The sequence below is a fragment of the Oncorhynchus tshawytscha genome, unplaced genomic scaffold (assembly GCF_018296145.1).
Source record: "Oncorhynchus tshawytscha isolate Ot180627B unplaced genomic scaffold, Otsh_v2.0 Un_contig_3807_pilon_pilon, whole genome shotgun sequence".
Taxonomy (NCBI): Eukaryota; Metazoa; Chordata; class Actinopteri; order Salmoniformes; family Salmonidae; genus Oncorhynchus; species Oncorhynchus tshawytscha.
The window spans coordinates 9446-26341 of NW_024609349.1; the positions used below are offsets into that span (position 1 = coordinate 9446).

At 40.6% G+C, this 16896-nt stretch overlaps 1 protein-coding gene across 1 annotated transcript; it reads left to right on the top strand.

Moving 5' to 3' along the window:
• Positions 1 to 2021: 2021 nt before the first annotated feature.
• Positions 2022 to 15457, top strand: LOC112230177 (ribonuclease inhibitor). Its single transcript, XM_042314952.1, is given in 9 exon segments — positions 2022 to 2569; positions 3045 to 3218; positions 11544 to 11723; positions 13273 to 13446; positions 13706 to 13879; positions 13970 to 14019; positions 14154 to 14608; positions 14611 to 15012; positions 15422 to 15457. Coding segments are annotated over 8 exon segments (1773 nt in total). The 5' UTR covers positions 2022 to 2360; the 3' UTR covers positions 14968 to 15012; positions 15422 to 15457.
• The last annotated feature ends 1439 nt before the right edge of the window (positions 15458 to 16896 follow it).

Consider the following 16896-nt stretch of genomic DNA (forward strand, 5'->3'; position numbering starts at 1 on the left):
TCATGAAAATAGATGTTGAAGAGGGTGGGGCTCAAGCTACATCCCTGTCTTACCCCATGACCCAAAGAAAGAAATATATTTATTTTTCTCCAAGTTAAACCTTCATTGATTTTATAATGATGTATGTCCCCCCCCCCCAACATCACTTTCCATCAATTTAAATAGCAGACCCTCATGCCATATTGACAAATCAACAAAGCACGAGAAGACTTTGGTTTTGTTTTGTTTGTTTTGACAGGGTGTGCAGGGTGAATACGTGGTCTGTCATTCAGTAATTTTTGCAGGAAATGTATGAGTCATTTATGCAGGAAATTTAGGAGTCTGCTGTTAATGATAATGCAGAGGATTTTCCAGAGGTTGCTGCTGAAGCACATCTCACGGTAGTTGTTGAGGTCGAATTTCTCTCCACTCTTTTGGAATGATCAGTCCTTGGCTCCAAATATCGAGGAAGATGCCAGAGCTAAGGATGATGTTAAAGAGTGTAAGTATAGCCAATTGGAATTGGTGGTCTGTATATTTGATCATTTCATTTAGGATACCATCAACACCCAGGCCTTTTTGTGTTTATTTATATATATATATATTATTTTTTTGTCCTGTACAGATGTCGGATCTGAAATCCTTTTTTAGCTAATTTCTACCAGAATTCTCCCTTGCACTCCATTTGGAAAATCAGCATGTCTATTGTGAAAGGGGAGAGAATAAGACCGCTCAGAGTAAGTGGCTCAGCTGAAAGCCATGAGTTGTTTTTTGCACATGGCCATTCGTTCTCTTTCCTTTCTGATGACAACGGAATTGTCCTGTCGGAATATTATCGAAGATTTATGATAAAAACATCCTAAAGATTGATAATATACATCGTTTGACATGTTTCTACGAACTTTAATTTAACTTTTTTGACTATTCGTCTGGACTGGACCGCGCTTTGTGCCTATGTAAGATTACTTGACTAAACGCGCAAACAAAAAGGAGGTATTTGGAAATAAAGGACAAAACAACAAATCGAACAAAACAAACATTTATTGTCTAACATGGAGACCTGGAAGTGCCATCAGATGAAGATCATCAAAGGTAAGTGATTAATTTTAACGCTATTTCTGACTTTTGTGACACCTCTCCTTGGTTGGAAAATGGCTGTATGGTTTTCTGTGGCTAGGCGCTGACCTAACATAATTGCATGGTGTGCTTTCGCTGTAAAGCCTATTTGAAATCGGACACTGTGGCTGGATTAACAAGAAGTTTATCTTTAACCTCTAGCGACGAGCAATCCCGTATCCGGGAGCGTAATCATAGCCTCAAGCTCATTACCATAACGCAACGTTTCCTATTCATGAAAATCGCAAATGAAATTAAATAAATACATTGAAACACAAGCTTAGCCTTTTGTTAACAACACTGTCATCTCAGATTTTCAAAATATGCTTTTCAACCAAAGCTACACAAGCATTTGTGTAAGAGTATTGATAGCCTAGCATAGCATTAAGCCTAGCATTCAGCAGGCAACATTTTCACAAAAACAAGAAAAGCATTCAAATAAAATAATTTACCTTTGAAGAACTTCGGATGATTTCAATGACGAGACTCTCAGTTAGATAGCAAATGTTCATTTTTTCCAAAAATATTATTTGTGTTGGCGAAATAGCTCCGTTTTGTTCATCACGTTTGGCTAAGAAAAAGACCGGAAAATGCAGTCACTACAACGCCAAACTTTTTTCCAAATTAGCTCCATAATATTGACAGAAACATGGCAAGCGTTGTTTAGAATCAATCCTCAAGGTGTTTTTCACATATCTATTCGATAATATATCAGTCGTGACAGTTACGGAAAAATACTGCAGCTGGAGATTACGCAATAATTGCAACGGAGGACACCAAGCGACCACCTGGTAGATGTAGTCTCTTATGGTCAATCTTCCAATGATATGCCTACAAATACGTCACAATGCTGTCGACACCTTGGGGAAGCGACAGAAAGCCTAAGCTCATTCGTGGCCCATTCACAGCCATATAAGGAGTCATTGGCATGAGGCGGTTTTAAAAAATGCGGCAAAAAAATGACCTAACATAATTGCATGGTGTGCTTTCGCTGTAAAGCCTATGTGTTCCTAAAGAAGAGGTTAACTTCTTTAGGAACACAGCCCTAATGTTGGTAACTAACATCATTATGTTGTCATCCAGAGTAACATTGAATTATTTTCCATGCTACCACACATACAGCAGGTTTTTAAAGGACCAAAGAGTTTGGTCTCCTTTGTGTTTTAAGTTTTGCCATGGAAAAGATATCATGATACTGGTATCATCACAGCCCTAATGGATTATATTTTCTCTGTATCTACAGACTGATTGGCTTTGAACTCTCTATGGAGGACTACGAATCACTGGCCTCCATTCTCCAATCAGCAGACTCACATCTAAGAGAGCTGCACCTGGACGACATCGGGGAGCGTGATCCTGATGGTGACGATGATCCTGATGGTGACGATGAGGCCAGACTGACTGTTCTCGTTGCTGCGCTGACTGTTGTCCTCGCTGCATTGAAACATCCACACTGTAAACTGGAGACACTGAGGTCAGTAGTATTGAGGAGGTCTTCTCATGATGAAAACTATAAAAGATGAATCATTGTTGGTAGGGGTAGAATTATCATTCCTTGAACATGATGTTTTTGTCACTCACAGAACCGTCCGACACACACGGCAGACTTATCTGAGGAAGATTTTGAACTCACTGTGCTGAATTTGTTATAATCAAATCAAATCAAATCAAATGCATTTATATAGCCCTTCGTACATCAGCTGATATCTCAAAGTGCTGTACAGAAACCCAGCCTAAAACCCCAAACAGCAAGCAATGCAGGTGTAGAAGCACGGTGGCTAGGAAAAACTCCCTAGAAAGGCCAAAACCTGGGAAGAAACCTAGAGAGGAACCAGGCTATGTGGGGTGGCCAGTCCTCTTCTGGCTGTGCCGGGTGGAGATGCTGGTATGTGTCCCTGACCTGCATTACATCACACTCTGTCTGAGTGATATTGTCTCTGTTTCTACAGACTGGGTGGCTATAAACTCTCTGAAGAGCACTGTGGATTACTGCCTTCTGCTCTCCAATCAGCAGACTCACATCTGAGAGAACTGGACCTGAGAGACACTAAGCTGTCTGATGGTGGTGGGAGGGAACTCTTTACTTCTCTGAAACATCAGAACTGTCAACTGCACAAACTGCGGTTAGTACTGTGGGAGGGTTGATCACATGACAATAGCCTAAACAGGTAGTCATTGTTGGACAGTTTGTTGGAGTAAAATTATCTGTAATAATTAACTGTGAACAGACATTATTTGTTCATTTAGAATTATTTTAATGACCACAGGCCTACAGACACAGACACATACCTACAGATACGACCACAGGCCTACAGACAGACACATACCTACAGACAGACACATACCTACAGACAGACACATACCTACAGATACGACCACAGGCCTACAGACAGACACATACCTACAGATACGACCACATACCTACAGATAGACACATACCTACAGACAGATACGACCACATACCTACAGATAGACACATACCTACAGACAGACACATACCTACAGATACGACCACATACCTACAGATACGACCACAGGCCTACAGACAGACACATACCTACAGATACGACCACATACCTACAGACAGACACATACCTACAGACAGACACATACCTACAGATACGACCACAGGCCTACAGACAGACACATACCTACAGACAGACACATACCTACAGACAGACACATACCTGCAGACAGAAACATACCTACAGACATGACTACAATACCTACAGATATGACTACATACCTCCAGACATGACTACATACCTACAGACATGACTACATACCTACAGACATCACTACATACCTACAGACATGACTACATACCTACAGATACGACTACATACATCACTACATACCTACAGACATGACTACATACCTACAGACATGACTACATACCTACAGACATGACTACATACCTACAGACATGTCTACATACCTACAGATACGACTACATACCTACAGACATGACTACATACCTACAGACATGACTACATACCTACAGACATGACTACATACCTACAGACATGACTACATACCTACAGACATGACTACATACCTACAGACATGACTACATACCTACAGATACATGACTACATACTACATACCTACAGACATGACTACATACCTACAGACATGACTACATACCTACAGACATGACTACATACCTACAGACATGACCACATACCTACAGACATGACTACATACCTACAGATACGACCACATACCTACAGACATGACTACATACCTACAGACATGACTACATACCTACAGACATCACTACATACCTACAGATATGACTACATACCTACAGACATCACTACATACCTACAGATATGACTACATACCTACAGACATGACTACATACCTACAGACATGACTACATACCTACAGACATCACTACATACCTACAGATATGACTACATACCTACAGATACGACTACATACATCACTACATACCTACAGACATGACTACATACCTACAGACATGACTACATACCTACAGACATGACTACATACCTACAGACATGACTACATACCAACAGACATGACTACATACCTACAGATATGACTAAAATATCTACATACATGACTACATACCTACAGACATGACTACATACCTACAGACATGACTACATACCTACAGACATGACTACATACCCACAGACATCACAACATACCTACAGATGTGACTACATACATCACTACATACCTACAGACATGACTACATACCTTCAGAAATGACTACATACCCATGACATCACATACCTACAGACATGACTACATACCTACAGACATGACTATAAACCTACAGACATGACCACATACCTACAGACATGATTACATACCTACAGACATGACTACTTACCTACAGACATGACTACAATACCTACAGACATGACTATATACCTACAGACATCACTACATACGTACAGACATCACTACATACCTACAGACATCACTACATACCTACAGACATGACTACATACCTACAGACATGACTACAGACATCACTACATACCTACAGACATGACTACACTACCACAGACATGACTACATAACTACAGACATGACTACATACCTACAGACATGTTACATACCTACAGACATGACTACATACCAACAGACATGACTACATACCTACAGACATGACTACATACCTACAGACATGACTACATACCTACAGACATCACTACATACGTACAGACATCACTACATACCTACAGACATCCTACAGACATGATGACTACATACCTACAGACATACCTACAGACATCACTACATACCTGGACATGACTACATACCTACAGACATGACTACATACCTACAGACATGACTACATACCTACAGACATCACTACCTACAGATGACTACATACCTACAGACATGACTACATACCTACAGACATCACTACATACCTACAGACATGACTACAATACTACAGACATGACTACATACCTACAGACATGACTACATACCTACAGACATCACTACATACCTACAGACATGACTACATACCTACAGACATGACTATATACCTACATACTACATACCTACAGACATGACTACATACCTACAGACATCACTACATACCTACAGACATGACTACAATACCTACAGACATGACTATATACCTACAGACATCACTACATACGTACAGACATCACTACATACCTACAGACATGACTACATACCTACAGACATGACTACATACCTACAGACAGGACTACATACCTACAGACATGACTACATACCTACAGACATGACTACATAGCTACAGACATGACTACATACCAACAGACATGACTACATACATCACTACATACCTACAGATACAGCTACAGACTACAGACAGACATCACTACATACCTACAGACATCATACCTACAGACATCACTACATACCTACAGACACATACTCACAGACATGACTACAGATATACTACTACAGACATCACTACATACCTACAGACATGATACATACCTACAGACATACCTACATACCTACAGACATGACTACATACCTACAGACATGACTACAATACCTACAGACATGACTACACTACATACAGATGTACCTACAGACATGTTACATACCTACAGACATGACTACATACCTACAGACATGACTACATACCTACAGACATGACATGACAGACAGAGACTACATACCTACAGACATCACTACATACCTACAGACATGACTACATACCTACAGACATGACAGACACATACCTACAGACAGACATACCTACATACCTACAGACAGACATGACTACATACCTACAGACAGACATGACTACATACCTACAGACATGACTACATACCTACAGACATGACTACATACTACATGACTACAGACATGACTACATACCTACAGACATGACTACATACCTACAGACATGACTACATACCTACAGACATGACTACATACCTACAGACATCACTACATACCTACAGACATGACTACATACCTACAGACATGACTACATACCTACAGACATCACTACATACCTACAGACATGACTACATACCTACAGATACACTACATACATCACTACATACCTACAGACATGATACCTACAGACATACCTACAGACATACAGACATGACTACATACCTACAGACATGACTACATACCTACACGACTACATACCTACAGACATGACTACATACCTACAGACATGACTACATACCTACAGACATCACTACATACCTACAGACATGACTACATACCTACAGACATGACTACATACCTACAGACATGACTACATACCTACAGACATGACTACATACCTCAGACATGACTACATACCTACAGACATGACTACATACCTACAGATATCACCACATACCTACAGACATGTCTACATACCTACAGACATGACTATATACCTACAGACATGACTACATACCTACAGACATGACTACAATACCTACATACATGTCTACATACCTACAGACATGACTACATACCTACAGACATGACTACATACCTACAGACATGACTACATACACATACCTACAGACATGACTACATACCTACAGACATGACTACATACCTACAGACCGTACAGACATGACTACATACCTACAGACATGACTACATACCTACAGACATGACTAACAACCTACTACATGACTACATACCTACAGACATGACTACATACCTACAGACATGACTACATACCTACAGACATGACTACACCCACAGACATCACTACATACCAGATGGACAGACATCACTACATACCTACAGACATGACTACATACCTACAGACATGACTCATACAGACATCACTACATACCTACAGACATGACTACATACCTACAGACATGACACATACCTACAGACATGACCACACCTACCATGATTACATACCTACAGACATGACTACATACCTACAGACACTACAATACCTACAGACATGACTACATACCTACAGACATCACTACATACCTACAGACATCACTACATACCTACAGACATCACTACATACCTACAGACATGACTACATACCTACAGACATGACTACATACCTACAGACATGACTACATACCTACAGACATGACTACATACCTACAGACATGACTACATAGACTACAGACATGACTACTACAGACATGACACTACATACCTACAGACATGACTACATACCTACAGACATGACTACATAAACAGACATGACTACATACATCACTACATACCTACAGACATGACTACATGTACAGACATGACTACATACCTACAGACATCACTACATACCTACAGACATCCTACATACCTACAGACATGACTACATACCTACAGACATCACTACACATACCTACAGACATGACTACATACCTACAGACATGACTACATACCTACAGACATGACTACATACCTACAGACATGACTACATACCTACAGACATCATACATACCTACAGACATCACTACATACCTACAGACATGACTACATCACTACAGACATGACTACATACCTACAGACATGACTACATACCTACAGACATGACTACATACCTACAGACATGACTACATACCAACAGACATGACTACATACATCACTACATACCTACAGACATGACTACATACCTATGCTACAGACATGACTACATACCTACAGACATCACTACATACCTACAGACATCACTACATAATACAGATATGACTACATATACATCACTACATACCTATGACATGACTAGTTTTACCTACAGACATGACTACTACATACCTACAGACTGACATGACTACATACACAGACATGACTACATAACCTACAGCTAACAACATACCTGACATGACAACATATTTGACATGACTGACATACCTACAGACATGACTACATACCTACAGACATGACTACATACCTACAGACATGACACATACCTACAGACATGACTACATACCTACAGATACGACTACAGACATCACTACATACCTACAGACATGACTACATACCTACAGACATACAGATATGACTACATACCTACAGACATCACTACATACCTACAGACATGACTACATACCTACAGACATGACTACATACCTACAGACATGACTACATACCTACAGACATGACTACATACCTACAGACATGACTACATACCTACAGACATCACTACATACCTACAGACATGACTACATACCTACAGACATGACTACATACCTACAGACACACTACATACTACAGACATGACTACATACCTACAGACATCACTACATACCTACAGACATGACTACATACCTACAGACATGACTACATACCTACAGACATGACTACATACCTACAGACATGACTACATACCTACAGACATGACTACATACCTACAGACATGACTACATACCTACAGACATGACTACATACCTACAGACATGACTACATACCTACAGACATCACTACATACCTACAGACATGACTACATACCTACAGACATCACTACATACCTACAGACATGACTACATACCTACAGACATGACTACATACCTACAGACACTACATACCTACAGACATCACTACATACCTACAGACATCACTACATACCTACAGACATGACTACATGACATGACTACATACCTACAGACATGACTACAATACCTACAGACATGACTATATACCTACAGACATCACTACATACGTACAGACATCACTACATACCTACAGACATCACTACATACCTACAGACATGACTACATACCTACAGATGGGACTACATACCTACAGACATGACTACATACCTACAGACATGACTACATACCTACAGACATGACTACATACCCACAGACATCACAACATACCTACAGATGTGACTACATACATCACTACATACCTACAGACATGACTACATACCTTCAGAAATGACTACATACCCACAGACATCACTATATACCTACAGACATGACTACATACCTACAGACATGACTATAAACCTACAGACATGACCACATACCTACAGACATGATTACATACCTACAGACATGACTACTTACCTACAGACATGACTACAATACCTACAGACATGACTATATACCTACAGACATCACTACATACGTACAGACATCACTACATACCTACAGACATCACTACATACCTACAGACATGACTACATAACTACAGACATGACTACATACCTACAGACATGACTACATAACTACAGACATGACTACATACCAACAGACATGACTACATACATCACTACATACCTACAGACATGACTACATAGCTACAGACATCACTACATACGTACAGACATCACTACATACCTACAGACATCACTACATACCTACAGACATGACTACATACCTACAGACATCACTACATACCTACAGACATCACTACATACCTACGGGCATGACTACTTACCTACAGACATGACTACAATACCTACAGACATGACTATATACCTACAGACATCACTACATACGTACAGACATCACTACATACCTACAGACATCACTACATACCTACAGACATGACTACATAACTACAGACAGGACTACATACCTACAGACATGACTACATACCTACAGACATGACTACATAGCTACAGACATGGCTACATACCAACAGACATGACTACATACATCACTACATACCTACAGACATGACTACATAGCTACAGACATCACTACATACGTACAGACATCACTACATACCTACAGACATCACTACATACCTACAGATATCACTACATACCTACAGACATCACTACATACCTACGGACATGACTACAATACATACAGACATCACCACATACCTACAGACATGACTACAATACCTACAGACATGACTACAATACCTACAGACATGACTACATACCTACAGACATCACCACATACCTACAGACATGTCTACATACCTACAGACATGACTATATACCTACAGACATGACTACAATACCTACAGACATGACTACAATACCTACATACATGTCTACATACCTACATACATGTCTACATACCTACAGACATGACTACAATACCTACAGACATGACTACAATACCTACAGACATGACTACATACCTACAGACATCACCACATACCTACAGACATGTCTACATACCTACAGACATGACTATATACCTACAGACATGACTACAATACCTACAGACATGACTACAATACCTACATACATGTCTACATACCTACATACATGTCTACATACCTACAGACATGACTACAATACCTACAGACATGACTACAATACCTACAGACATCACCACATACCTACAGACATCACCACATACCTACAGACATGTCTACATACCTACATACATGTCTACATACCTACATACATGTCTACATACCTACATACATGTCTACATACCTACAGACATGACTACAATACCTACAGACATCACTACATACAGACATGACTACATACCTACAGACACACTACATGACATGACTACTACATACCTACAGACATGACTACATAGCTACAGGCATCACTACACGTACAGACATACTACATACCTACAGACATACAGACATGACTACAATACCTACAGACATCACCACATACCTACAGACATCACCACATACCTACAGACATGTCTACATACCTACATACATGTCTACATACCTACATACATGTCTACATACCTACATACATGTCTACATACCTACATACATGTCTACATACCTACAGACATGACTACAATACCTACAGACATCACTACATACCTACAGACATGACTACATACCTACAGACATCACCACATACCTACATACATGTCTACATACCTACATACATGTATACATGCCTACAGACATGACTACATGCCTACATACATGTCTACATACAAGATGTACCTCTACTAAGAGTTGATGTACTAAATGTGTTACCATCTGAAAGGACAGGTTCTGAATAATGCTGTTATGTGTCTCTGACCAACACTACATCATATTCTGTATGAGTGATATTATCCCTGTTTCTACAGACTGTCTAGCTTTAGACTCTCTGAAGAGGACTGGGGATCACTGGCCTCCGTTCTACAATCAGCGGACTCACCTCTGAGAGAACTGGACCTGGACCTGAGGAACAGTGGACTGTCTGACGGTGGTGGGAGGGAACTCTTCACTGCTCTGAACCATCCACACTGTAGACTACAGACACTGAGGTCAGTATCTACACTATAAACTACAGACACTGAGGTCAGTATCTACACTGTAGACTACAGACACTGAGGTCAGTATCTACACTGTAGACTACAGACACTGAGGTCAGTATCTACACTGTAGACTACAGACACTGAGGTCAGTATCTACACTGTAGACTACAGACACTGAGGTCAGTATCTATACTGTAGACTACAGACACTGAGGTCAGTATCTACACCGTAGACTACAGACACTGAGGTCAGTATCTACACTATAAACTACAGACACTGAGGTCAGTATCTACACTGTAGACTACAGACACTGAGGTCAGCATCTACACTATAAACTACAGACACTGAGGTCAGTATCTACACTATAAACTACAGACACTGAGGTCAGTATCTACACTGTAGACTACAGACACTGAGGTCAGTATCTACACTGTAGACTACAGACACTGAGGTCAGTATCTACACTATAAACTACAGACACTGAGGTCAGTATCTACACTGTAGACTACAGACACTGAGGTCAGTATCTACACTATAAACTACAGACACTGAGGTCAGTATCTACACTGTAGACTACAGACACTGAGGTCAATATCTACACTATAAACTACAGACACTGAGGTCAGTATCTACACTGTAGACTACAGACACTGAGGTCAATATCTACACTATAAACTACAGACACTGAGGTCAGTATCTACACTGTAGACTACAGACACTGAGGTCAATATCTACACTATAAACTACAGACACTGAGGTCAGTATCTACACTGTAGACTACAGACACTGAGGTCAGTATCTACACTGTAGACTACAGACACTGAGGTCAGTATCTACACTGTAAGACTACAGACACTGAGGTCAGTATCTACACTATAAACTACAGACACTGAGGTCAGTATCTACACTATAAACTACAGACACTGAGGTCAGTATCTACACTATAAACTACAGACACTGAGGTCAGTATCTACACTATAAACTACAGACACTGAGGTCAGTATCTACACTGTAGACTACAGACACTGAGGTCAGTATCTACACTGTAGACTACAGACACTGAGGTCAGTATCTACACTATAAACTACAGACACTGAGGTCATATCTACACTATAAACTACAGACACTGAGGTCAGTATCTACACTGTAGACTACAGACACTGAGGTCAATATCTACACTATAAACTACAGACACTGAGGTCAGTACTTTGGGAGGGTTTGTCACATGACCAGAACTCATTGATTGTTGGACAGTTTGTAAGGGGCAAATTGTGACGGAGAGCATATTCAGATACATTTATTCTTGATAATAATTGCTTTTACTTGGAAGCCTGGTCCAAAGATTCATATCTACTACAGGTATAACTGCATATTAACACTAGGAGACTAAAACGTGTGTTGTTCACTGCCCATAGAGACTTTCTTTGCCAAGAATGCATTTCAATTGATTAGCCTGATTTAATGGAATTGTTTGTTTTGTCTTTAATGTTTTCTCTAATGTTATTTTCAAAGTTGTTTACTTGTTACTCATCATGTTGCAATATATTATCCCCTTTAGGCTGAATGGATGTTCCCTGACAGAGAAAGGGTGTGAAGCATTGGCTTCAGTTCTCAGCTCAAACTCCTCTCACCTGAGAGAGCTGGATCTGAGTCACAATGACCTGCAGGATTCAGGAGTGAAGGTGCTCTCTGATGGACTGGGGAATCCACACTGTCAACTAGAGAAACTGAGGTTGGTATTTAGAAACATACCTGCTCAATAAAAATATGATTTGTCAAATCACAACATCATTACAGTAGCCAGTAAGTCAGCTCAACCAATAAGGTAAATACTGGGTTAACTGGGGAATCCACATTGTAAACTAGAGAACCAAAGGTTAGTATTTAGAAACAGTATTGGTTTTATTGGAAATATGTATATACTGTGTAACAGCTATCACCACTAGAGGGCAGCAGCCCTGTTGTAAAATCATGATGAACTCTCTCTGCAGGCTGTCATTCTGTAGAGTCACAGAGGAAGGCTGTGCTTCTCTGGCTTCAGCTCTGGGGTCAAACCCCTCCCATCTCAGAGAACTGGACCTGAGCTTCAATCACCCAGGAGACTCTGGAGTGAAGCTGCTCTCTGCTAGACTGGAGGATCCACACTGTAGACTGGAGAAACTCAAGTTAGTACAGTTACTGTGAAAATTATATTGTTGTATACATACACAGACTGTGTTTCACTCACTCTGTCCGTTCCTCTGTCTCTCCCACAGTGTGGACCATACAGAAGAGATCTGGGTTAAACCACAGCTGATGACGAAATGTAAGGGTGTTAGTTATAAGGAATCAGTTTATTGACCAATACATTTGACAAACAGGTGTATAATTAAACACACACACACATTCCGACAAATTCTAACCAATTCCCTCTCCTCTAACTTGTCCTCTTGTCTGCAGATGCCTGTGATCTCACACTGGACCCAAACACAGCACACAGAAACCTCTCTCTGTCTGAGGGGAACAGAAGGGTGGAGAGGGTTAAAGAGGAGCAGCCGTATCCTGATCATCCAGAGAGATTTGATCACTATACCCAGGTGTTGTGTAGAGAGGGTCTGACTGGGCGCTGTTACTGGGAGGTAGAGTGCAGTGGGCTGGCTGACATTGGAGTGACATGTAAAGGCATCAGTAGAAAAGGAGATGGTTCTGCCAGTGAATTTGGATACAATAAGAAGTCCTGGCGTCTGATCTGCCGTGGGAATCATTACGGTGCCCTCCACAATAGTCAATATACTAATACAAGCATAATACATGCTCCACACCTCATCAACCCTCCTCAACCCCAGAGAGACCAGTCCTCCTCCCCTCCACACCTCATCAACCCTCCTCAACCCCAGAGAGACCAGTCCTCCTCCCTCCACGCCGCATCAACCCTCCTCAACCTCAGAGAGACCAGTCTTCCTCCCCTCCACGCCTCATCAACCCTCCTCAACCCCAGAGAGACCAGTCCTCCTCCCCTCCACGCCTCGGAGTAGGAGTGTTTCTGGACTGGCCGGTCGGCACACTTTCCTTCTATGAGATCTACTCTGACACAATGAGCCATGTGTACACATTCCAGACCACATTCACTGAGCCCCTCTACCCAGGGTTTAGTGTTTCTAATGAGGGCTCTTCAGTGTCCCTGAGCCAGGTAGAGTCGTCTCCTATGTCCTCTAGGAACACCTGGGTCTCCATAGAAACACAGTCACACTCCTGTTCTAACTCAACCATGTGACATGATGGGGTGTTGTTGTCAGTGATCATGACATCAGATATGGACATTGTAACAGATAAACCTCAGTGATCATGACATCAGATGTGGACATTGTAACCCCAGTTGTTGACCAGTGATCATGACATCAGATATGGACATTGTAACAGATACAGTTCCTTGACGCATCAGATGGACAGGACAGATCTGGCTGGTGGACACACTTTCCTTCTATGAGATCTACTCTGACACAATGACCCATGTGTACACATTCCAGACCATATTCATTGAGCCCCTCTACCCAGGGTTTAGTGTTTCTAATGAGGGCTTTTCAGTGTCCCTGAGCCAGGTAGAGTCGTCTCCTATGTCCTGTAGGAACACCTGGGTCTCCATAGAAACACAGTCACACTCCTGTTCTAACTCAACCATGTGACATGATGGGGTGTTGTTGACAGTGATCATGACATCAGATGTGGACATTGTAACAGATAAATGTTGTTGACAGAGATCATGACATCAGATATGGACATTGTAACAGATACATGTTGTTGACTGTGATCATGACAGATATTCGTATTCACACCACTGAGTCAATACTTTGTAGAAGCACCGTTGGCAGCAATTACAGTTGTTTTGAGGCTCTAATACACCAGGATTTTACAATATTTGACCATTATTATTTGTTCAATTCTTCAAGTTCTGTCAAATTGTTTGTTGATCATTGTTAGACAGCTATTATCAAGCCTTGCCATATATTTTCAAGCGGATTTAAGTCAAAAATTTAATTAGGCCACTCAGGAACATTCAATGTCATCTTGGTAAGCAACTTTTTATCCTAAAAAATGTCTTAATCCTTGCTGATGACAAAGATACTCATAACATGATGCAGCCACCATCACGCTTGAAAATATGAAGAGTGCTACTCAGTGATGTGTTGTGGTGGATATGGCCTAAACATTATGCTTTGTGTTCAGGACAAAAAGTTAATTTCTTTGCCACATTTTATGCAGTATGTTTTTAGTGCCTTTGTTACAAACAGGATGCATGTTTTGGAATATTTTAATTCTGTACAGGCTTCCTTCGTTTCACTCTGTCATTTAGGTTAGTATTGCGGAGTAACTCCAAAGTTGTTGATCCAATCTCGGTTTTCTCATATCACAACCATTCAACCATGTAGCTGTGCTTCTACACCTCCATTGCTTGCTGTTTGGGGTTTTAGGCTGGGTTTCTGTACAGCACTTTGAGATATCAGCTGATGTACGAAGGGCTTTATAAATAAATTTGATTAGATTTGATTTGATTTTAAAATCACCATTGTCCTCATGGTGAATTCCCTGAGCAGTTTCCTCCCTCTCTGGCAACTGAGTTAGGAAGGATGCCTGTATCTTTGTAGTGACTGGGTGTATTGATACACCGTCCAAAGTGTAATTAGTAACTTCACTATAACTTGCTCATAGGGATATTCAGCATCTGATTTTTTTTTTTACACACATCTACCAATCGGTGCCCTTCTTTGTGAGGCATTGAAAAACCTCCCTGGTCTTTGTGGTTGAATCTGTGCTTGAAATTGAGGGACCTAACAGATAATTGTATGTGTTGGGTACTGAGATGGTGTAGTCAATCAAACATCATGTCAACCACTATTATTGTACACAGAATGAGTCCATGCAACTTACTATGTGACTTGTTAAGCACATTTTTACTCCTGAACTTATTTAGTCTTGACATAACAATGGGGTTGAATACTCATTGACTCAAGACATTTCAGCTTTGAATTTTTTGTAAATAAAATAAAATCCCACAAACAGAATTCCACGTTGACATTACAGGGTATTGTGTGTAGATCACTGACACAACATTATAGGGTATTGTGTGTAGATCACTGACACAACATTATAGGGTATTGTGTGTAGATCACTGACACAACATTATAGGGTATTGTGTGTAGATCAC